Genomic DNA, 25,880 nt, shown 5'->3' with positions numbered 1-25,880 from the left:
ATTTAATTGGTTCCCTAACTCCTGGTGATTCAATCCCTAAGTACTACAGTTGTACCTCTTATTTGAGAAATTAAGCTCTACTGGGTAATTTGAGCACTATCACAGATCCCCAATAGACAGTTCGCTAACCCGAACTCAATCAATAAGACCAATTTCTCCCATACAAATAACCCAAGCAAGAGAGGAAGTCGCGGAGCTTCGGGGCATGGTACGAGCTCTCCTAGACAATGCCCAGGAGCAGGAGATCGCTCATCGAGCAATTACTACCAGGCTAGAACAAACTGAAAGAGAGTTCGCCGAGCATCGAGCTAACATTCAAGACGGGCTCAGATCCCAGACGAATCCGTTGCTTCGAGCACCAAACGGCGGAGCCTTCGGGACCCCCGGTTTTTCGAGTGCTTGATCGGAACATTATGCCGGAGATAATTCGCTTAACAATTCGTATACTAGTCCGATTCCCAGGAGCCTAAGTTTTAATGGAACTGGAGAAAACCCGACACAAACCCAAGGCTCCCCGATCACGCCTCTCTGGACCAACGGCGTCATCAGAAGAGCCAACAGAGTTCGATTTGAGACCCCGCCTTCCAACCAACGAGCTTCCGGAGTCCATCACACAACGATGGGAGATTTCGGGATCCCTGACACAGGTCTCGAGCAAGGTAGACGAAATGAAGTGCCACCCTTTTCCCCAACCACCGTTGGGACTCCGCGGAGGGATGACCTGAGGACCGATGGAGGAGACAGGAACTTTCAGGAGTACATCGATAGAAACGATGCCGAACTCAAACGATTACACGCTATTATGCACATGGCAACAAGCGCAGCCCCAAATATCGACCTCGCTATAGAGGAAACCCGAAGGACTCCCTTCAGAGAAAGAATCTCGGGAATGAAGCTAAGCATCGTTGGAAAAATGAAGTTCCCCGAGTACTCTGGAAAATCAGACCCTAAAGCTCATATCCGAGCCTTTAGACTCGCAATATCCAGAGCGCATCTCAACAACGATGAAAAACAAGCGGGTTATTGTCGTTTCTTCGCAGAGAACCTCGCAGGCTCCGCCCTAGAATGGTTCGCCGGCCTAGAAGAAAACTCGATTGATAACTTCACACAACTAGTGTCGGCATTCCTAAAGCAATACTCAGTGTTCATAGAAACCAGAACGACCGAAGCCGATCTATGGAAGCTCAAACAAGCATCCTTCGAGCCTCTAAGAGCATACATAAACAAATTTAGAGAAATCAAAGCCAAAATCGCAAACCTAAACGACGGAGTGGCTCTTGCCGCCTTAAAGAATGGCGTGTGGTTCTCCTCTAAATTCAAAGAAGAAATGTCAGTCAGGGCCCTGGTATCACTAGACGACGCGCTGCATCGAGCATCGTACTTCGCAGCCTACGAAGAGGACATAGCTAACTTGAAAGAGCAATTCTTGGCAACCAAAAATGCCGCCAGCAAAAAGACTTCGGCAACTAAAGAAGCACCGACCAAAGGTCAATATTCTTACGCAATAGACAACTTCACGAGAAACAAATCATCAACTTTCGATCTAAACAAGCATTGCGACTTCCACAAACGAAAAGGACATTCCACTGAAGAATGTCGCGCTGCTTTACTCGAAAAGGAGAGAAGAGAGGAGGAAGAAACTCCCAAGAGGACGAACTCCCTTCGACTCCAAAAAGCGACAAAAAACCCGAAAACGTCCTCCCACAAGAGGTCTCGGGAAGTAGTGGGTCGACATGATCTCGCTACATACCAACAGGTGAGAACGATACGGCGTCCAGGGTACGACGGCGACCTCGACGCAAAGAAGCATAACAATCACCATACAAATCCCTGGACTCCACGAAGAATTCGAGCTTGTACCAAAAAACAGCCGATCAAGCCAAAACTAACCGATAAAGTCTCAAAACTCAGAAAGCACTTAGAGGAAATGAGGCCATATGAACTCAGGAACCGAAATAAAAACAGCATGCAGCAGCCCAACTACAAGCTGTCTGGGGGCAAAGGCAATACCAGTCCGCATGGAGAAAGAAATGGCTCCCCCCCACTATCAACAGTCGGATCATACGACGTATCGATTTCATATATGGAGGGTCAAAATTTTGCAACTCCGTCAACTCAATTAAAGCCCACCAGCGGAGAGCCGAAAGACCTCTAAGAATCCAAGAACCTCTGTCCGGCCCTGACCACGAAATTACATTTGACGAAAACGAAACAGCAGATCTTGATCAACCACACGATGACGCCCTCGTTCTACGACTCGATGTCGGAGGATGCGAGCTCTCACGGATTATGATCGACACCAGAAGTTCACCCGACGTCCTATTCTACGATTCCTTCAAACGAATGGGGTTTACCAAAACTCTCCTTAAACAAGAACCAACTCCTCTCATCGGATTTGTAGGGGAAACAACTTACTCCCTAGGATCTATCGAGCTCGCAGTCACCGCCGGAGACGTTAGGAAAATTGTGGAGTTCATCGTAATAAATCGACCGGCACCGTTTAACGCTATCTTAGGAAGACCATGGCTATACAGTATGAAAGCACTACCATCAACTTACCACCAATGTTTGAAATTCCCAACCCCGAAAGGCATTGAAACCATTTGCGGAAGTCAGAGAAGCTCTCGGACATGCTACCTCGCGAGCTTCAAAGATATCAAACCACACCCTTAGGCCGAAACAGATACCCCGACAAAGACCGTACGAACACTCGTACACGATCAAAAGCCAAAACGACCCTTAACTAAGGGGAAACAGTTGAACTACGTTAAGACTTGATCCCTTCCTAAGGGTACGTAGGCAGCTCGCGACACGAGTTCAGTCACTTCCCAACATTAAAAACAAGAAGGGAGCATCCCGCAGTAACAAGCGACCTATCCAAATCGAGGACCCCATTACGCAGACTTTCTTTTAACAAGAATTCGATTGTAATAAAATTAACAGTTCAACCATTATCAAAAAGCAATCTTTCCAAGATTTACCATATTCGGGACACAAATTTTACCACCATATAATTCTCTTGCTCACTAAACGACTAAATGTAAACTCGAGGCCCTGATCAAGTCTCTGAGCACATTTCCGTCCCGCTGGAAAACGCGGCATATCGGTTTTAGTAAAACCGGAACTCTCTTCGATCAAAAGTTCAAAAGAAAAATCAGAACTCTATCCTTCGAAAGAAAATACGAAGCGTTCAAACTCATCCTTTTATTAAACTCGATAACAGAAACAAATAAAAAAAAGACAATACATGAAAAATAATCAACGAAGAGCAGCTTCCTACAAACTACTCTCCGACGTCGAAATATCCATCTCCAAAGCATCCATCCATTTGCTTCGCCCCATCGCCGTCAAAATCCCCTTTGGCGAAGTAATCTCCCGAGTCATGGGGAAGATCCGGCCCGTCGGTCATCACAGACACATTGAACTCTCCGAGCTCGACTTCCTTCTCTCTAGAATGCTTCGCGTCATCCGAGGCCAATAGATTCCTGCCCATTATCTCCTTCAAAAGTTCTATCCTCACGACAACCTCCCCAAGCTGGAGCTCGTCAGCGACCTTGGACCGTTCGCCTTCCCATTTTTCCTTTAGAGACTCCAGAACGCTCTGATAATCATCAGCCAAGCCTTTTTGGCCACGCGAATTGAACTTCGGAGAGCATCGGAATGCTTCGAAGCATTTGAATCTAGCTGCGACTCAAGCAAAGAAGCTCGTTCAAAAGTCGACTTCCTCTCGTTTTCCGCAATGCGAAGACGAGCTTCAAGCAAAGCAATTCGGCTCTCCGATTCTTCTGCAGCAGACAAACGATCGGCATTGGCACGATCACGTTCCTGCAATAGCTTCAGGTTTGACTTCAGCTCCCTCACGACCCTCTTAACTTCGAGGAGCTCGTCGGATCGCGGAACATCTTGGAGGCGCCGCTCTAGGGTCGCCTCGAATTCATTGTTAGCTTCCATGGCCTATAAATAATGGAAAGTTCAAGAGAAGTTCGAACAAAGGTGCGCAAAAGTTAAGCAAACCAACCTTGGCGTGGGCCACCGCCATCTTGACATAAGCCTCGCGCTCGGTCATGTTCCAAAGAAAAGGAAGTGGGCAACCAGCAGGCTTAAAGTGCCTCACCAGATGAGCCACACTGTCCGGATCCTCCCTGATCGGACAATCTTTGGAGTGCGTAAATTGCCAATGAAACGGCTTCGCAGCCCCATCACCAAGAGAACTCTGGCAATAGTCAGAACCGATCGTCTTCGCCTTCTTGAAGGGACTTTCGCGACCCTCCGAGCCAGTGGGACTACTCGACTTCACGCGAGTAACTGAGTCCTTGCCACCAGATTCCTTACCCTCATGTCTAGAAGGGACCTGGGGAATTCGGGTTTCTTCACGAAGGACCTCAGTAAGAGCCTCGCTAACATCGCCGGATCGAATTCTCTCCACACCGACGCTACCAACTCGATTTCTCGACTTATCGGCCTTGCGGGGTTTCGATCTTCTTGTTGACATAATCGCTCAATTTGAAAAGAGAATAGAGATTTCGCAGGCTGCTCGGATGAAACCCAAGTAAGAAACCTCGAGGTCTTATAAAGAACGAACTGCAACAAGTATCTTAACCGAAAGATCTTAATAAATCCGAAACACCAAAATACTCTTATCGAAAAGAAAAACGGATAATATCCTAACGATTCAAATTTAAACCCACAAAATCTCGGGAAAAATAAGGATATCCGCTATGACATAGTTATCCAAAAAAAAAGCAAAATAAAAAAAAAAAGAAAAGAAAATCAAGGTTCGACGTCGCCTCCCGCGTTTCACGGCCCCCCGAGGTCCGACTCCTCCGGCACTTGCGGAAGATCAAGCTCAGAAATAGACCAACTCGAGGAGGGACAGGACTCGACGGCTGCTTTGCAATCTCTCTCCAAATCTTGCAGGCGAGCCAACTCCCCATCAACGTCGCAGCTGCCCTCCTTGATCTCAGTCAGAAGATCAATGTTAGCAACCACCTCCTGAAACTGAATCCTAGCCGCAATCTCCCTCTCCTTGTTAGACCACTTTTCTTCTAAAGATCCCAGAATCGCCGCATATTGACTCGACATCTCGCGACGAGCAGAACGAACGTCTCGATCCCTCTCAGCTTCAAGCCTTGCAATCTTGGTCTGTTGAGCAGCGACCTCGACTTCTAGAACTGACTTCTCGTCACAAACCTTCACCCACTCTGCCATCATGGAGTTGATATTCTCAACCTCCTCCTTGTTCTCCCGCTTGGCGATCTCAAGTTCAGCAGAGATCCTCTTAAAGTCAAGGGAGATCCGATCAATCTCACATCTCTCTGAGAAGTCCCTGTACGCTCCGCCATCTTAAGAACAAGGTCGTTACAAGCCTCCATGACCTAAGAGTAAATATAATCAGAAAAACGATGCAACAAAAGCAGAAATTGGTAGTAAAATAACGATTCACTAAGGACAAACCTTGGCATTCGCTTCGGCGACCTTGGTATAAGCATATTCCTCCTCCGAGGAAGAAAAGAACATCGCCCCGAAGCTTCGAGAGCTAGTCCCTTCACCCAAGCGTTTGGGACCTGAGCTAGCCTCACGTAAAGGGGAATGGTCACTCCTCCCCACTCTCCGCCTTTTCGACGTCTTGGAAGCTGATCGCGGCGGTCTCGGTGAGGCACTTCGCGAAGCCCTGGCAGATCCGTGCTCACGGGCCGGAATATCCTCCTCCGAATCAGAACTCAAAGACAACGGGGTAGGATCCACTGGTGCTTTCTTTGAAGCAGACGCCAAGTTCCTAAGCGATCTCCGAAATGAGAACCTCTCAGAACGGCTCGTATTAGGACGAGCAATCACCTCCTCCGTAGAAGTGGGCTCTTCATGGTCAGAAGGCTCAGCTTCTTCAAGCAACCCGATCGGCGCCGAGATTGCAGGAGCTATTCCTAAACCGATAGGAAGCGAATTCAAAGTGCGAATTTGTTCCCTGGTAAATGATGACCAATCAGTGTCTCCACATTTCAAAATGGCCACCATACCGCGGAGTTGATCCGACATCGGAGAAACCTTCGGGTGAGCTAAAACAAAAAAAATATATAAATGAGCAATCACGAAGATTCCTTGAGTGACACTCAAGTGAAAATCTTAAACCTCACCGATATTCTTGGCCCAACGTCGAGGGAGCAAGGAAAAGTCAAAATCTCCTACGGTAGACGAGTCTACTTTGAAAACGAAGAATTGTTCCCTCCACAGATCATCCCGATAGGACGTCCCTCCAATCACGTGGAGACCAGGCCGAGGAGCCGCCAAGAAAGTCCCAGGATTCCTTTGATTGCGTTTTATGAGATAAAGACTGTGTAACTCCTCGAGCTCGAATAAAAGCTTCTCTTCCCTGGCTCTGACAAGGATAGCTAGGAGATGTCTAAGGAGATTCAGACATAGCTGCGTGAGAGAGATCCCAAGCTCGGCAAGAATTTCAAGCACCTGTCTTGGAATCGGGAAATAAAGCCCGCAAGACTCGAAGAAACTGAGGTATGCTCCGCAGTAGCCCTCTCTGACAGTTTCTGGATTCTCTTGATCAGAAGCGAGTTCGCAAACCACAGCACGGTCAACCCCGAACGAGGAGTATAGCTCCTCGATGTTCTCTTGTTTAATCGTCGGACAAGGGAATGAGAAAGAAGACATCTTGTGAAGATAACAAAAAAGAAAAATCGCGAGAGCAAGAGAAAGAAAGATGATCGGAAGTGAAAAAGAGAGATCAAAGCTCTATCGCTATTTAAGGAGAAGCCTCAAACCACTATATCACGGCTCCCGAGGAACGTAATAATTGCCTAGGCTGCGCTATAACCGCCACAATCAACTCCCCTTCGCCCTAGAAATTCACGCACCCGACCGTTATGCGGTGCAAAGTAACCGACGAATTAAAACATTGAAAACCGAAGAAAATCCAACCAATTCCCGAACCGAGTAAACCGAATCGTCTCTTTCCATCTCGATCAAAAGAAAAGAGACTGGGGGACAAATGTTGGACCCAATTTTTGACATAAGCTAAATGGGCTATATTTAAAATGGGCCGTAAAAAGATGAGACCCATAACGACGTCAACGAAGTAGAAAAGGAGATCGCCGAAGTCCAGAAGGTCGTGGAAGCAGTTAGAAGAATAGCGGAGTCGAGCCTATAAAGGGGAGATGATATCAATGCTAAAAGGACAGCGAAAACCCTAGAGAGAGAGCACACCACACATTTACATCTTTCTTACTTTGTTTAGATCTTATTCTCGATCGACCTCCTTGTTATAGTTGATCTCTTAGCTATTCTTTGTACTTGACCTCTTAATCAATAAAAGTCCATTTTTGTCTACCGAGTTCCGATTACATCGTTGTGTTCTAAGGATATCGTTGCCTACATCTTTTGTCACTTCCCTAGTTTACTTACAAACACTACAAAATACTTGAGTGTAGATTTTAGGTTCTACAATTCCCATTCAACATCACATTGTATTCTGTTTTATTTTATTTCATAATAAATTCTATTCCACTTACGTTCAATATATTATTTCTCTTTACAAAATCATATACATACTAATATAAAACACATGTATACACCAATACAAAATTCATATCAATAGAACATGAACAACAACAAACATGATTGAACCCTCTCTTTCAAGCATCTAATGAAACACAACTTACTAAATAATACATTATATATTAATAAACATGGCAAATAAGAGAAGAACCAAATTTGAAGGAAAGACAGTCTATTTCATTTTATAAAATAGTAGAGAAATATTATTACCCTTCCAACTCATCCATGATAAACCTGAAGAACAAATAAGAGAAGAGCCAAATTTGAAGGAAATACAGTCTATTTCATTTTATAAAATAGTACAGAAATATTATTACCCTTCCAACTCATCCATGACAAACCTGAAGAACAAAATGAAAATGAAGATACACGTTAGTTTACAAGTTGGAAGAAAATTGCAGCATAAATATAGGCTACTCGTATATTAATTACTTTATGCTTAGGTTAAATGTTTAGTTGTGTCAATCCCAAATAGCATACATATGCAATTAGAATTGTACCATCTGATATAATATAAATTTATATATATGAAACAAAAAATATCGTCAGATGGAATGGAAACTGAATAGTATTTTACTCCCTCTATTTCATAATAAGTGTCATTCTATTTTTTTTTGTTATACAAAAAGTGTCACTTTACAATTCCAATGCAAATTAAACTTACTTTCAGCTGAAAATTAATTGCAAATTGCATTGATTTTATAAATAATTTTATTTGTCTCAAATACTATTGGTCAAAGAAGTGTAATTTAATAACAACTTACGTATATTTCCGTCACTTTCTTAATCTGTGTGAAAAATGTCAAAGTGACACTTATATAGAAACGGAGGGAGTAGTTGTGATACGATTCTTCAACCCTAAATCAAATTCGTTTACCTCAGCTTACCAGATCGAGCATGTAACCGAAACAGTAGGTTAGATTTATCAACTTGGAATATAATAGGGCCGAATCTATTCAAAATAGGAGAAAAAATATTGAAACAATATAATCTATCGCACAAAAAATAGATCTTACAATATTGCAATAGATCTCAACCTAATCGCCGATATGAAAGAGATGAGGCCCTGGTGGTCGTTCACGTCGATCACACTTACGAACTCTTCTCGCAACAAATTTCACAAGCAGAGACTATTTTACCTTTCCAACGCACTTCGAGGAGTCGAAGAAACACAAAGGAGGCCGACAATGACGACTATGGAGAGAAAATCGATGGGTTGGAAGAAGGTGAAATCATCAATGGTAATTTTTCACTTTCTCAAAAGTTACCAAAGAAAATTAAAAGAGATAATGTGATGTTAATAGCGCCACGAGTTACTTTCTAAAATTAAAATTAAGTTTTTTAATTTTCTTTTCAGCAGGTTTTGCCGGTTAGGGTTAAGGACAAAACAACAATATTACATAAAATTGTTTTGGTGTATAGAAAAGTTAGGGTAATTGTCTATCATCCTAATTATGCATTATTGTAGCGTCATACAGCCCAATTTCTCTAAATTATATGTAGTGTGTACAAACTCAAATTTAATAAATGGGTATATGTACAGGCCTATAAATTATATGCAGTTTGTATAAACCCATAGTAAATATACATGTTTTCAAATATAAAGTTCTATCACATTATTATTTAGGGATGAATATATGTGATGTTTCAAAATATAAATACTGATGTTACATTTTAATAAATTAATGACATTTAATTTTTATAAGTAGACTTTTAATAGAAATTGATATTCATATAAAATCATTTAGTTTAATGGGTTTTAAAATAGATTTATTAAAAGTATTTATTAAATGTGATTTAACTTATAGTTAATGAAGACTATATTAACTAATTTATATATATATATATATATATATACTAGAAAATATTAAAAATTAAAATTTCCAAACATTTTTCTAAAATATTGTTCGGTTTTCGGTGCGGTTGGATTTGATATTGGTATTCAGATATAACACTATAAGAGCCGTTAGAATATATAGGCAAGGTCTAACAGAGTATGAGACTTTGATTTTCGGGTTGATTCTGAAACGGTTTTTGGGTATAAATATTTTTGACTAATTATGTTAGGTAATTATTAAGAAAATATAATATATTACAAACTTTATGAATAAATTTTAAAAATAATTTATGAAATGAATATGTCACAAGTGTATAATTATGTAATATGACATATTTATAGTTACCAAAATTTTTATTAAATTATATATATATTAAACATAATATGACTACAAAAAACAAAAATAAATAAAAAATAAATTTCTCAAAAAATAAAAATAAAAATATAATCGCCCTTTAAAGGGCCGTTAGAATCTAGTAATACATTGATTATATTTTACTATTTTGGAACAATAATAGGAATCAAAGCAAAAACTGGTGCCAATTTTGGATTTTTTCAGATATTTTTTTTGGTTATAGCAAATGTCAAATTTATCCATATTCGATATGAACCGTTTAAAGCTCAGAGAAGTACCATACCATCTCTTAGACCATCTCCTATGTATTTTTCTATTTTTACCTCTAAAATAGAGAAACTCTATAATAGAGATAGATTTTACTCCAATGTATTTCTCTAAAATAGAGATCTCCAAATATAGAGTAGAATATAGATGAATGCTATTTCCTCCTCTATAAATAGAATAAAAATAGCAATTTCTAGAGACAAAAAAATAGAGATGGAATGAAGTGACTTTGACTCTAAATGAGTAAATTTTATTATAGAGACAAAAATAGAAGTGAGTTAGATATGCTCTTAGAAAAACTGTGTTGGTTTTGGAGGAGGTATATACTGTACATTTTTAGACAATGTTTCATACCAGTTTATACAAAAAATTCAAAAAAAAAAATTTTGCCGGTGACAAAAAATCTGACTAACAAATACTAATTTAGATGAAGTACAAAACTACAACCTGTATAAATAGTATATAACAACAGTTAACAAAATGTTCACATATGTCACATCTCTTCAATACCAAAAATTAAGCAACATCAAAACAAATTATTTCTTTCCAAATTTTCCTATGCAACTCGTTAGCTATTATCTCTTCTTTCCCTCTCGTTTCTTCTGAGAACTGAAGTGCTCCACCATATCTTTGATAATGAGTTTCCCCTTGTTCATATGAAAATTGGTCCCAATAACATCTTCTTTCAACCTTGAATCACCTCCCCTCAAGTAAGAGTAAAACTTATTATTCCGGATACAGACTCGAACCGAGGTCTTCCCCCGATCGGCCCAGAATATAGAATATGTCGGTGTTCGGATTCGAATCAGGATACTATATCTCGGATCTGCTAAAACCAGATCCGGATATCTCGACTTTTAAGTCTAGAAATTTGGATCTGCATTTTTTAAATATATTAAATTTTTATTTTTTAATTATTATATTTGATATATTAATATTTATACATAAAAGCTAGTCTGATAATTTATAAATATTAATCTATGTATTATTTTTAGAATTTTAGTATTTAAAAAATATTATATTATTTTAACGGATCCGGATACTTGCGGATAATATAATATTTGACAGATATTCAAAATCTGGATATCTGGAATCCACAGATCTGGATACTAAATCCACTTATGCGAAAGATTTGGATTCCGAATACCTTAATTTCTCAGATATCCAGATCACTCTCACCCCTACCCTCAAGCTTTCAACATCCGATTTCAGATTTTAAACTTCTTTCCCAATGTTTTCAAAGCTACGAATTTTATCATATATATATCTTTAGACAGTGAATAGCTAACACTTAAAAATGTTTATATTAAACAATAAATGATGTTGTTTATTTCATCTTACATCCAACAATGGTGTACAAAATTATCAAATAAAACTTATATTCCTCTTAGTCTCACACTGAGAAAAATAATGTTCATGAATATCGTGTGTTTTTGATGTGTATATAGACGCATCACTACTATAAAATAGACATTGAAGGGTTGCATTCCAAAATTGTTTTTTTTTCTAAACAGAATGAAACTCATTTCATCCACAAAATCCCAACTATAAAGTTGATAAAATCGATTTGAAGAGAAAATATTTTGAGTTTTGAAAATAAGGGAGAAGAAAAATATAAGAGACCTGAGATGAAATCAATATGGTTTTAGGGTTTTAATGAGTTTGATTTAGAGTATTTGCACTGTCTACACAAGACTTATGCACTAATTAGGTGAATACACTTTCTACGTTTTCGATGCTGTCAGAAGGTAAGATGTTTACCATTCTAATCCTGATCAAGTATGATCATCAGCAACCGGTTACCTATTATTGCTGTAATCTGGTTTATTTATTTTCTAATAAAAATATTCTGATAACTCACTACCACACGTAATTTCCTTGTGTCAGGCAAGTTGAAATTTTTATGTTTTTCGATACTCTTCCCTATTTACTCTTTAATTTTGAATATCAAAATTCACTCAATTCATCCTTCTTATATTCAGTTCATTCTAACTGTGGCTATACTTCACATCGAGCATAATAAAATCACTCTCAAACTCAATCTGTGTTTCACAAGTTTCTGATGGATAATAGCGATGAAGGGCCTCCTCCTCCGCCTCTTCTTCCTCCTCAGATGTTTGCTACAGGCGAAAAACCTGTCGGCCTGAGGGTTATACAACGCAGCCACCGACCCCGAAAACGCAGCAAGTAAACGCTACGCGGTCAAGAAACGTTGCGATTTTCCTTAATTCGGTTAAAAACTCATAAACCACGAAAAACTTGTTTTTGCTCGTTTTACATCAAAAATCAAATAGTATATAAAGGCTCTGTTAGTTTTAAGAGAAAAAGACAAAAATAGCACCAAACCAAGTTTTTGTCACAAAAATAGCATCACAGGAAAGAAAATGACCAAAATAAATTTTATTGAAGGGTAAATATGCATTTATAAGCCTTGGGTTCATTAATTTACGACTTAGGGTTTAGAGTTAAGGGGTGAGGTTTTAGTAATGTGTTTTTAAAAATAAGAAAAAAAAAATTTAAAAATTTTAAAACAAAAAAATGCTATTTTGGTCATTTTATTTTTTGAGTGCTATTTTTGTGACAAAAAATTAAAAAGTGCTATTTTAGAGATTTGCCTTAGTTAACCTTAAAACAAGAGAAAGATAATGCAAAATGACGAAAATGATAGAGGCGGCTGTATTTTCGAGTTTCAGAATCGTCAACCCTAAAGGTTGAAGACGAAATGAAATTTACTGACGTACCCTTCACTAAAAGGAAAGCAAAAATAATCCAAAAATTCAATCGTGGAGCTTTGATCCCGGGCTGCCAAACATGTTAAAAGCTTTTAGCCACTGGACTAAATGATATTTATTTGTAGTTGTCGACAAAAGTTATTATAACACTACAAACTGCGTGAAACTAAAATAAATACTATTTTAACCAAATTTATTGTTTTTTGTTCGTTGATATTCGCATGTTAGCAATATATAGTTGTAAATAGAAGGCCACTAATAAACTTAGCTTAGTTTTCATCTAAGTTAACAAAACTATGTTACGGGTGGACGGCCATTAGATTATTTGCTCTAGTTATTTTCTCTAGTTATTTGTCTTGTGTTACAGTAAACGCAACCAGGAAGACTAAAAAACCTTTTAGAGTAAACGCAACCAGGAAGACTAATCTGAACATTTTTCAACACAATTCTCCTCCTTTTGTTTTCACATTTTTCCTAACACATATAGCTGTCTTAGGTCCCGTTGTCGGATACTTTGGATGCTGAAGAATCCAACCCGTCTCTTAGGAACACATCTCTCAGGACAGACGGGATGATCACCAAGAACTGCGTCCCATTTCAGAAATGTTTCCCTACCAACTGAGACAAGCCGGGAAACAACCATGTCCTAAAGATTTGAAGGCCTAGCCATTGAAAGACCTTGTATCGTCCCCCAGAACCACAGCCATTTAGATTCTGATATCACATATATTCTACTAATTCAAGCCCATGCGGTTGCTGGTATTGATGTCTACAAATGCATCACTCCCGATTGACCTTGAGATCGAAAGAACTGCAGTCATGATCGGAATGAAGATAATGTTCAAGTCCTATGATTCTAGCCACCCAACCTCTGCCTACTTGTTATATCTACGTTTTTTGGCGTTTTTTCGGGTGGGTATCACCCTTTTCTTTCTTATGTGTTCCTTCGTTTTAATGCATAATAAAAACCTTTTTAACTACCAAGTCTTGCATATCGTTGTATAAAATATCTTAGCGGGTCACCTTAATTCTTAAACTAAGACAGAAACATGCACAGTAAAAGTGCTAAACGGTCACTAGAATGTTTAGCTTTTATTGAATTAGTTAACATGCTAACATAAAAATAAAAATAAAAACTTTCGCCACTTTCTGCTAACCTATTTACTGTTTAATACAGTAACATTTTGGATTAGTGCAAATATATTTTTTGGTTTTAAATAACTGATTTGGCGTTATAAACATTATATGGCTATATAAAATGTCTTAGCAGTTCACATTTCTATTATAAGTGTGACATAACAAAAGAGTTACCCGGTTAATAACATGTTTGATCTTGCTCTTGTGTGATATGTCCATACACACCGTTAGCAGCTGTTGTTAACCCCACACAAAGAGTTACCCGGTTAAAAATCTGTTTAACGTATATTTACATTATAAAACATGCTAAAATTCTAAATAAATTTCCACAACTATCTTTAGCAACATAAATTTTATTTTAACCCAACCTGTATTTCAGTTCCCTAGCTAAATACAAACCACCAAAACTATTTTCCTAGCTAAATTTTATTATAACCCAACCTGTATTTCAGTTCCCTAGCTAAATACAAACCATCATTATCTGTCGCTAAATTTCCTTGAATACCCTTTTTGGATATAAAGGGAGGTTATCTTATAGAGTGTGCGAACTATATTTGAATAAGTTACGTTGGTGTGGTGGTTTAAGTTGATACTGTCAAACTCGTAACCCAGGTTCGAATCACACGTTAGACTGTTTTTTATTTTTATTTTCTTTAATGAGTGGCATAAATGTAAATAACTCATCTTCTTTCCCCAATTTTTTTTAGGGTTTTCGACAGCTCAAGCTGTTTTCATGGCCGCCGGCTTCAATTTTCTCCATCATCAAATTTTATGTGATTTTGTATTGTTTATAGTCCAATTACATAAATCTATCACTAAACACATGATTTTGATGATTCAAAACTTCGAAAAAAATAAAAACAAATTGCTGGCTCCGATTTTCTTGTCGGTATCAACATTGCTTTGTTGTTACCGAAGTACCAGTTCTGAGTAATGTTCTCCGTGGAGACAACAACCACAAAACGATAAGGAAGAACGAGTGTTTCTTTGTCGCAAAGATCTGATGGGGATAGCAGGGGCGACTCTCAAGAGTCAAGACCAATATCACCACGTTGGGTCCTCTTGTGTTGCTGATAAGCGAGCAGAATATCTTCTTCACTACTCTTATTATGAAAAAGCTTTTCAACGGTAAGGTGAAGCTTTTTAAGCTTGCTTTCGAGCATTTTCCGATTTGATTGTATTTTCGAACAGTTTATATTTCTTCAATTACATTTATATTCTTTTACCTTCTAACCTATTATCACCAGTCATAGTAAAAATCTCTCTCTTATAGACAAAAGGACAATTTTGTCATTTTGGATATACTATATCATTTTGAATCTCCACAATTTAGATGTCATGGGTATTTTCTTAATATGTTACTTCTTCTAGGATTTTCAACCAATTCACTCTTTGATTTAAGTATTTAACTTGAGAGATTCTAATTTTGAAATGATGTTGTCTCATTCGATATCACAGTAAATGACCTATATACAACAATACATGTTGACTAAAATGAAATCTAAAATACCTCAGTCAACGAGAGTTTGCTATTTGTTTAGATTAGTTAATTATATATGTTTTTTTAGGAAAGCAATGGAGTTCAATGTTTAACTATATGTTTTTCTATCTATTAGTGATTAGTTGAATCATTTTTACCAAACAAAAATAGCTTAAACAATTATTTATTTCATTGTCCTTTTTATAAATTTTGGAGATATATATTTTAATAAAAAAGTCTACACATTAAAATAGTAAAATTAATTATAATTAAAATAGTAGAATGGAAAAAAAACAAAAAAAAATGTTAATTTAACATGTCAAACCAGAAAATAACAAAAAGGTTATAAACAAGAGAGCATATGACTCTGTGTAGCTTCTACCATATATGTGAGAAGAAGATTTATTGTTTTCACATTCCTTATTTTTTTTTCTATGTTATCTTATTCTTTTGTTGTAACTAGATAATTTTCGGAAAGTGGATTTAGATCTAGATTTCAAAACTATAGTTTTGATTGAAGTATGTTAGTGGTGCATCGATCATTATTACCTTGGTGAGACATGTTTCTCCGCTTTTTCTGTGTTTTGGTTTCTATGGTTTATCGGCGGGTTGTTGGAACTCTGTGTCATTCTAGCTGGTGACCCATGATTCCGGCCTGCTTGTGTGTTCTTTAGTTGCTTCTCGTGATGATCCCGTCGAAGTTGAAGTTATGTTTTTCATTGATTTCGTTAGCAACAAAATAGATTATATTGGTCTTTAAGTTCTATTGTTGTTTAGGTTTGGTTTCTTCGGCTTGATTTGAAGCAAGACGAGCTTCGGGGCTTCGGCTCTTTTCTTCTTCACATCGTGGTTGTTTTGATATATGATCCTGACCAGCATCAAAGTCCAAGGTATGAAAGCATGGCATGAACCAACTAAGCCATTGATCACGGTTTGGTTTAATGGTTATTTTTAAGGTCTAATTGGATTGATCTACGAAAGTGGACCGAGAAAACATACTGGATTTGGGGCAGCACATGGAGGCCTTTTAAATGAGGTTTGAGCTTTTGTTTAACCCAGGGAAAGAGCCCAAGAAATTAAATATCAATGCCAGCCCATTTTCATGAAGTTACAAGCTCATTAAGAATCCAAAACAATAGGTTTATTTGATTGCCAAGAAAATGGACAAAATCAGATATTAGATTGCATGGAAAACTTATTTCTCTTGCATGCAAAGAAGCTTTCCATACAATGCATAGACAAAAGTTTCTCTATCTGTTCATGCAAGTGTTTTTTTTTCCTAGTTTATTTTTTACATTCCCTACGCTGATCATGCATAGCTTCTTGTTTCTATTTAAGCTCTTGTGTGTTTCATTTCAAATCATTCAATCTTTTTAATAAAAATCATCTTCTTTAAACTTGTTAAATCATTTCTGATTGTTGGTATGTCATATCCTTCAATCTTACTTGGTCTAATATAGTGTGTTGTATCAAAAGGCAATACAAGAGATTTTCCGCATCTCTTATGACCTCATCATGATTGAAAGTTAAATGGATGCTAGTTATGTGCTTTTGGATGGTTTAATCGTTGTTTTTCCCTCGTGAATCCTGGTTTTTTTCCAGAGCATTATATTGAGGTGCTGTCTTTAGTTCGTCCAAAAGAAAGTTCGGTTTTCTAGGTGATTATATTTGATTTTTTTTTCTTTGATAGTCTCTATAGATAGGGTGTTTTGTAATTGTGATGTTGATCTTCCTTTCTAATTTCTCTAGTTGTTTTATATATTTTTCCCTTTTGGTAGAGAATCTTTGGATTCTGTTAAGACTCTTGGTTTTAGTTAAAAAAAATTTGCTGGTTTTCGGTCTCATGTTTGTTACTCTCCGGCTTTGTATCTGAAATCCATAAGGTTAAAGAAAACAAACTAAAACAAGAGAATATTAATGGGCTTAGAAAAAGCCCAATAGACACCCAGAAAGGCGGGTGACGAATAAGAAAAGAGTAAAGAGTGACAGTGGGTGGTCACCGGTAAACAAATTCGATAATTCCGAGGAGGAACTTCCAACTTCCCTTCCCCTCCTTAAATAAAATCCAATCTCTCCTCTCTACTCGCATTGTGATTCACGAAAACATGTCTCGTCTTCTCAACACGTCATTCCTTCCTTCTTCCACTTGCAGAACCCGATCCTCCTCCTCTCCTCATTTCCATGTTAACAAGCCACGAATCGTCACCGTCCGAGCGAAGATCCGAGAGATCTTCATGCCTGCTCTCAGCTCCACCATGACCGAAGGCAAAATAGTATCCTGGGTCAAATCCGAAGGCGACAAGCTCAACAAAGGAGAGAGCGTTGTGGTCGTCGAATCCGACAAGGCCGATATGGACGTCGAGACTTTCTACGACGGTTATCTCGCCGCCATCATGGTCGAAGAAGGCGGTGTCGCTCCCGTCGGATCCGCCATTGCCTTGTTAGCTGAGACTCAGGATGAAATCGCCGACGCTAGGGCTAAAGCTTCCGGTGGTGGTGGTGGAGGAGCCACTTCTCCTCCTTCTCCACCTCCGGTTGTTGTTGTTGAAGACAAGGTTTCGGTTCCTCCGCCGAAAGTCGTGTCTGTGTCTGCTTCTGCGGTGCATCCGGCGTCTGAAGGAGGGAAGAGAGTGGTGGCTTCTCCTTACGCGAAGAAGCTAGCCAAGGAGTTGAAAGTGGAGTTGGCTGGTTTAGTGGGAAGTGGGCCTATGGGAAGGATTGTGGCTAAAGATGTTGAAGCCGCTGTAGCTTCTGCTGCTGCTCCACCTGTTAAAACTGAGGCTATGACTCCTGCTGCTGGTGTTGAGCTCGGCTCCGTGGTTCCATTCACCACAATGCAAGGCGCCGTGAGCAGGAACATGCTTGAGAGCTTGTCCGTTCCTACTTTTAGAGTCGGATACACTATCAACACCGATGCTCTTGATGCTCTCTACAAGAAGGTTACTTCTTCTTTTTTTTTTTTGACAGAAAATCATTTATTCTTTTTTGAAAAAGGTTTCAACTTTGGGATGAATAGTATAATTGGAGCTTAAGGGTTTAGAGTTAGGGAACCGGTTTTCACTGATATGTAATGTTTCGTGTAAGGTTTAAAAATATGGTCAGATAGATAATGATAACTTAAAAAGTATATATGATTTTGCATTAGAAGCGTGCGCTTGTTCCAACCTGCAAGTGTTATTGGTTTTTTTTTTGCTTGTAGATTAAGTCGAAAGGAGTGACAATGACGGCACTACTAGCAAAGGCAACTGCTCTTGCACTCGCGAAACATCCTGTTGTTAATTCTTCATGCAGAGATGGTAACAGTTTTGTGTATAACGCTAGCATCAACATTGCTGTTGCCGTCGCTATTGATGGTGGTTTGATCACTCCTGTGCTTCAGAACGCCGATAAGGTGCACTTTTCAAAATGTTTTGAGTTTTACTCTTGTCTTTGAAACGGTATGTATCATCGGATTGTTCTAACTCATTTTGTAAACAGGTTGACATTTATTCATTGTCTAGAAAATGGAAAGAATTGGTTGATAAGGCCCGAGCTAAGCAGCTGCAGCCTCAGGAGTACAGTACTGGTAAAAAACCTGATATAGTTTAATAGTTTGATCAAATGTAAAGAGATCGTTTCAGCCTTTTTTTTATTCCCTATGTGTAATTTCAGGTACTTTCACTCTCTCTAACCTCGGAATGTTTGGTGTTGATCGGTTTGATGCAATTCTTCCCCCTGGAACTGTGAGTGCTTTCCCTTTTATGTACAAATTCACATTCTGTTAAAACGGCCGAGTCTTGTTCTTTGGCCTAGATGTTTTGCTAAGGGTTAAACAGATCATTCATTTTCTCTTCTTATGTGGTCAATGAAGGGAGCGATTATGGCTGTAGGAGCATCGCAACCTACGGTGGTTGCTACTAAAGACGGCCGCATTGGCATGAAAAACCAGATGCAGGTAACTCTTGTTCTAGAAATTGTTCCTCTTCTCTTTTGTGTCTTCATGGAACTTGTTAATGATGACTGTTCACTTGCAAATCCACAGGTGAATGTGACTGCAGATCATCGTGTTATCTATGGTGCTGATCTCGCACAGTTCTTGCAAACATTGGCCAGCATTATTGAGGACCCAAAGGACCTTACTTTCTAGGCCAAATTACTGCTTTTTTGCAACCCAATCTTCTCTGCTTTTTGATTCCCTGGAGCTTTGTATTTCTGCCGTAATCAGTTTCGTTGATAGAATCGACTCTTTTCTTTAAAAAAGTAATGTTGAACATACTCATTTGTTTGTTTGAGATATCTCCTGCAACATTTGGCACATTGAAAGGCCTTCTCATATGATTTTGTTGCAGACTTTTTCATACAAATATCCATATTTGATTTCGATCTTGTGTAGCCATCTTAGGCTGGCTATTCTTCTAATTAACATGATATGGACTTAGTTTTTATTTTTTTTTTTAACACTGAAAAGCTTGCATTGAAAGAACCCCAGCGGGTAGAACGTTTACAGCAACTAAAAAGAAAAGACAACAGCCAAAGAAGAAACAAATCGAAAGGCTGAAAACAACAGAAATAAAGGGAAAAGGCAGAAGAAAAGAGTGACATTAGACACCATTCCAGGAAGCAGAACAGAGGACAGATAGAGCAAAAGCTCCTCCCTTTAGTCTTCTGCTTCTAGATTAAGCCGATCAATCAACCAAGATGGACCTCCAGAAGCAATATAGGATTGATAGCGATGATCAGCAGTTACACTTTTAGCTATCTCTTGGGCAACAGAATTCCTTCCCTGTTTGACGTGTTCTACACTCCAGTTTTGAAACAGCGGTAAGAGCCTGTTAATGTTGCTCACCAGAGGTAGCAACTCGGGGTAGGACATGGGTTGTAGTAATGTTTCTCTGATCAGAGGACAAGAGGATTCAAACACTATCCGATGTTGTCGTGTACTAACCATGTCAGAGATAGCCCATTGTAAGCCCACCAGTGCAGCTTCTCTTTCTGATTGTATGTTAGAGAAGGCTCTGCGAGTGTGAAGAACTGTATTGCCTTTGTCATCTCTCAGAATCCAAGTCGCACCACTATTAGCTTGAGGATCAACCCATGCAGTAGCTACATTACATTTGAGGAAACCACCCCGAGGTTTTAACCATTTGATGGTGCTTCCTGTCGTTGTCAATGGCTGTTGAGATTGGGCACCATTAGGCTGATTAACCTCCAACCAGATACTTGCTTCCTCCTTGGCTTTTGTGATGACTGAGAGAGATGAGGTTTGAGTTTTCTCAAATATCAGAGCATTTCTTGCTTTTCAGATGAGCCAAAGAATCCAAGGGAAGGATGCCACACTTTTGTTCTCTGGATATTTCTTGTATTGTGCTAACAAATGATAGATATTTAGGAAGACCGAGTGCTGAGAGAAACCAGCACTGGGTAGCCGTATACCTGATCTCAACCAAACCTCTTTGGCCATAGGACAATTGAAGAGTAGATGGCAGATCGTTTCTATGTTACCATTGCAAGTCCTGCACTTTGGATCCACCTGCACGCCTCTACTCCTCAGTCTCTCCATAACTGCTAAAGCACCCGCTAGAGATTTCCACAAGAAATGCTTTATTTTTGCAGGGGCTTTAATTTTCCAGAGGTCTTTCCAGAGGCTTATCTCACGTGGAGTGAGAGCAGGAGTGGTCATTCCATCTTCGTCTGGAAGAGAATAAGAACTTGTAACGACTTCTTGATGAATACTGCCCATCTTTGGTAAAGCCCCATTTATAGCCATCTTCACGAGTAAGAACCGGCTTGAGACGGAGAATGATCTCAGTATCCTGGTCTGTAAAAGCTTGTCTGACACGCAAGACGTCCCAGGAAGCAGAGTTCGGTAGCAGCAGGTCTGAAATCTTCAATGTCAAGTCTATAATGCTATCAGACCTGTAATTCGGAGTCCTCGGAATAGGATCGATGATCCAGTTAACCAACCAGACATTCGAATCCCTGCCATTACCAATATCTCTGACAAGGCCCTGAGACAAGAGCTCTCTACCGTGGAGAATACTCCTCCATGCATAGGAGGGTCGCGTGCCAAGGCTACTGTGAAGGAAGTCATTATTCTTAAAGTAACGACTCTTCAAGACCCTTGCAACTAAAGATTCAAGGTTATTCATGATTCTCCACGCTTGTTTACCAAGAAGGGACTGATTGAACTTGGTGATATCATGGAAGCCAAGGCTGCCTTCTTTCTTCTTCTTGCAAAGCTTCTTCCATGCAACCCACGAGATTTTCCTTCTCCCATTACTTCTTCCCCACCAGAACTCAGACATTGCGCTTGTGATTTTGGAACATATATCTTTAGGGAGCTTGAAGATCGACATAGCGTAAACCGGTAGAGACATGGCAACCGATTTAAGTAAAATCTCTTTCCCGCCCTGAGATAACGATTTAGCAAACCAGCCATGTAATCTTGCTTGAAGCTTTTCACGGATGAAATTTAAGAGATCCTTTTTGGAACCTTTGAAACATTCAGGAAGTCCCAAATAGGTGCCTTCTCCTCCTTCCTTATCAATACCCAGTTTGCCTTTCACTTCATCTTTAACAGAGTCTTGCACTTGAGCTCCAAAAATGATCGATGACTTTTGGAAGTTGATCCTTTGGCCAGATGCCTCACCATACTCTGTTAGGCACTCCATTAGTTCATCACTCTCTGCGCTATTAGCCTTACACATCAATAGGCTATCATCTGCAAATAACAGATGATGAACTCTAGGACCATTAGCAGATAAGCCTATTCCAGTTAAGCGACCAAGGGCTTCTGAGTTGTTAAGCTTGCTAATTAGAGCCTCTGCGCAGAGTATGAATAAGAATGGTGATAATGGGTCTCCTTGTCTAATACCTCTCTCCGGCTTGATAAAACCATGCGACCTACCATTGAGCAGCACCGAATAGGAAACTGTTGTGATACATGCCATTATCCATCGAATCCACTTGTGAGCAAACCCCATTTTTTCCAGTAGTTCCTCAACGAAGTACCATTCGATCCGGTCGTAAGCTTTCGACATGTCTGTCTTCACGGCCATATAATCTTTTGCCACTGCAGGGATTGTTCTGAGACCATGGACCATCTCGTGGGCAATGATTATATTGTCAGAGATGAGACGACCTTGAACGAAAGCTCCTTGGGTGTCTGATATTATCTCTGGTAGGATACACTCCAGTCTGTCGCATAGGATCTTGGAGACAATTTTATACTGAACGGCACATAGACTTATAGGTCTCATATCACTCATCGAGCAAGGCGCTGGTATTTTAGGAAGCAAACTCAGTTGGGTGTGGTTCCAACCAGGCGGTAGCGTTGATGAGCTAAAGAAGCTCTTGATCTCAGATATCACTTGATGACCCACAATGTGCCAGTAACGTTGGTAGAAAGTACCAGTTAGGCCATCCTCTCCAGGAGCACTATTTCCTTTAACAGAGAAGGCTGCTCTGCGAATCTCCTCTTCTGTCACTTCTCTACAAAGATCATCATTCATAACCGTAGTAACACGAGCAGAGAAACCAGAGAAAAGACTCTGAAGATCATGAGGGTTGGAGCTCATGAACAAGTCACGATAAAACTCCACTGCTATATGACCTTTAGCCCCTTCAGAGTAGTGCTCCGTTCCTTGTACATCTTTAAGCATTAACACCCGATTCTTAGCCTTCCTACCCTTGACACAATTGTGGAAGTAAGATGTGTTTCTGTCACCTTCCCTGAGCCAATGTTCTCTGCACTTTTGTCTCCAAAAAGCTTCTTCCTCTTTGAAAGCTTGGCCAAGCTCAAGCTTCACCTTCTTCATATAATCAAAGTCTGGCCGAATCTTACAGATTTCCTTCTCAAGCTCAACTTTGAGACGTTGTATATTCAGCTTCGCATTACTGTAAGAAGACTTCTTCCACTTTGCTAGTTCTCGCCTGCAGTTTTGTATGCGTTCCATGATCGGGACCTCTCTCCCTGTCATTTCCGTACACCACCCTTTTCTTACTGCATCTTCCACACCTTCTTTGCCTACCACTCTCTTATCAAACATGAAATGACCACGACCAGAACCTTCACCTTCCAATGCAAAACCAATCTTCAGAGGGCGATGATCTGAGCCAAACATAGCCATGTATTCCACATGTGATCTAGGGAATAGACGATACCACTCGTCATTACCAAAGCATCGGTCTAGCCTGCACTGAACCCAGACCTTATCTCTAGCACCTGCCCATGAGAGTGGGTTACCTGAGCTCCTCATGTCTCTGATTTTGCAATTCTCTACCATATTCCTGAAGTCCCAAAAGGTTAAATCTCTACGAACGTTCCCTCCAACCTTTTCATCATTACAAAGTCACTCATTAAAGTCACCACACAGCATCCATGGCTCATCTCTAGCCATACCAATCACCTCTAATCGATCCCACACTGCCTTCCTTCTCTCTGTCACCGGGTCACCATAGACGCAAGTCAAATAAAACTCCATAGTACCCATCGAGATCTGAAGATCAATAATCCTCTTATCTTTTTGTAACACCTTCACCTTGTAACACTGCTTCCACATCACTGCTAAGCCACCACTTATACCAATTGGTTCCACAGTAATCAAACTATCGTAACCCAGTTCGCGTTGTAAGTCACCCATATACTTGTCTTTTTGTTTAGTTTCCATCAAAAAAATAAAATCAGGAAAGAAGCTTCTGCGAAAATCCCGAAGCTCCTGAACTGTCTCGGTACTTCCTGCACCTTAACAGTTCCAACTCAATACGCTCATTGGGATGGCAGCGGCTTCAAATTGGAAGCCACCGTACTTGGGGTTGGTTTTGGAGATTTAGACGAATGCTCTCCTACATTCAAAACAGCCTTTCTCTTGGGGTTGGACTCACCCTGTTGCTTTTCTTCCTCTGTTACTGCAACCACTGTCCCTTCCTCCTTAGCACGTTGTGCTCTCATTGCTAAACGCTTCCAGCGTTGCGGGCGTTTCCTGCTACTCTTAACGCCACTTTTAGACCCGGAAGATTGGGCCTCAAACGAGGTGCCAATACTAAAACCCGTAGGACTAGTTAGTGACGAAGAGGAGGCGCCTTCGAGTTCCAATGGGAAGCTTCTTGTCATAAGTTTGTCCTTGCTCTGAAACTCATTCTGAACACTAGTGGCCACACCAAAGGTATTCTGCCTCTTGTTGAGTCTTTGGGGTTCCTCAAAGGAGAAAACATGGCCTTTGCCCTTGGTTAGATCATGAGTTATCTTAGGAAGTGAAGGCTCCGGACCGATGTTAATGGACTGCTGCACCCGAGCAATTCTAGCCAGACGTTCTGTCTCATCACTATGGGATATGTACAGCAACGCCGCGTTCCGTTCTTCTATTGGAAGCTCCTTGAATAGAGGCTGGAACCCAGGAGGGACTGTAGGACTTGCAGACAGCTCTTTCCCCTTCGCTGGAGATTGAGGTTGAGAGGACTGAACTGGACGCTGAGTGGGACTCTGGTTCTTCAAGGAAGATCCTCTGTTCCGGTTATGAAGCAGAGGACAGTCTGGTCTCTCATGTGTCAGACGGAAGCAGTTATGGCATCGTTTCTTTAGTTTTTCGTATTCAAACTTGATGACCACAGATCCACCTCGTGGTAGATTCAACACCTTTGACTCCAAGGCAGGTCTAGAAATGTCAAGTCTGACTTGAGCTCTGATGAAAGCCTCCTTTTGGGAGACCTTTGGGTCGTAGGTAATCTCGAGCACCTGCCCAATCTTACTAGCCAAGAAGTTCATTGTATCTATATTGTAGTGATTCACCGGAATATTATAGATACGTATCCAAACGTCCACTGATGACAGAAAATCAGCGGGGGTGACGGGATCCAACGATCTAGCAGCATCGTCCATTGGTAGTAGGTCCATGGCCGGTCATTGAGAACTGTGATCATGTCTTCCTTTCTTTGGAAAATGAACTGAAATTTCTCGGCTGATAGCGTAATACCAGGAACTCTACCGTAGACTCTCCAAACTCTCGGCATATCTTCAATCATCTTATCCATAGGTTGACGAAGGGGGTTGAGAAGTCTTCCCAGCAGACTTAAGGAGTTACCTTCAAACACATTGAAGCATGGATCGTCTGGTAGATCAATGGGGTCATCGTCTCGCAACGACATAGCTTGAATAGCTGAATGCAAATTTTCAGCCATCAGAGTGCTCGAAGGGGGAGAGCAGGGGTGACTCCGGTGGAGGCGATGAGGGAGAGATGGTAATAGGTCAATGGCTAGGCATTGAGAAATCCCATTGATTAAGCAATATTCCGAAATCTGTTTTAGGGAATTCATGAAACTTGGGTGAGAAGACAGGCAACTATGATCTTCAAAAGGAAAGAAGATATTTGAAAACCAGAGAAAAAGGAAAGTGGGCCAAAGAAAAAGTAAAAAAAGAATAATTTACGACTATTAAAAGGGAAATAGCGTAAATTTTGGGCCCAATATATTGAGAACGAGATCCACTTAAACACACCCAAAGTAAAAAAGGAAACCACAACGGAACCAAGCCAG

At 39.9% G+C, this 25,880-nt stretch overlaps 3 protein-coding genes across 3 annotated transcripts; 2 read left to right on the top strand and 1 right to left on the bottom strand.

Moving 5' to 3' along the window:
- The first annotated feature begins 619 nt into the window (after nucleotides 1–619).
- Nucleotides 620–2,155, top strand: LOC130497104 (uncharacterized). Its single transcript, XM_056990076.1, has one exon. The coding sequence runs from the start codon at nucleotides 620–622 to the stop codon at nucleotides 2,153–2,155; it is 1,536 nt and encodes a 511-aa protein (XP_056846056.1).
- Nucleotides 2,156–17,361: 15,206 nt separating this feature from the next.
- On the top strand, nucleotides 17,362–19,688 carry LOC108861728 (dihydrolipoyllysine-residue acetyltransferase component 5 of pyruvate dehydrogenase complex, chloroplastic). Its single transcript, XM_018635667.2, has 6 exons — nucleotides 17,362–18,310; nucleotides 18,571–18,762; nucleotides 18,849–18,936; nucleotides 19,023–19,093; nucleotides 19,222–19,305; nucleotides 19,393–19,688. Exons 1-6 carry the CDS (start codon nucleotides 17,477–17,479, stop codon nucleotides 19,495–19,497), a joined length of 1,374 nt encoding a protein of 457 aa, XP_018491169.1. The 5' UTR covers nucleotides 17,362–17,476; the 3' UTR covers nucleotides 19,498–19,688.
- A 4,429-nt stretch (nucleotides 19,689–24,117) lies between these two features.
- On the bottom strand, nucleotides 24,118–25,227 carry LOC108846772 (uncharacterized). The gene has a single exon (XM_018619981.2). It carries the CDS (start codon nucleotides 25,225–25,227, stop codon nucleotides 24,118–24,120), a length of 1,110 nt encoding a protein of 369 aa, XP_018475483.2.
- Between the last annotated feature and the right edge of the window lie 653 nt (nucleotides 25,228–25,880).

This window comes from Raphanus sativus, chromosome 1 (genome assembly GCF_000801105.2).
Source record: "Raphanus sativus cultivar WK10039 chromosome 1, ASM80110v3, whole genome shotgun sequence".
Lineage (NCBI taxonomy): Eukaryota > Viridiplantae > Streptophyta > Magnoliopsida > Brassicales > Brassicaceae > Raphanus > Raphanus sativus.
The sequence above is the reverse complement of the archived record's forward strand: the minus strand, read 5'-3'. Positions and strand labels throughout refer to the sequence as shown.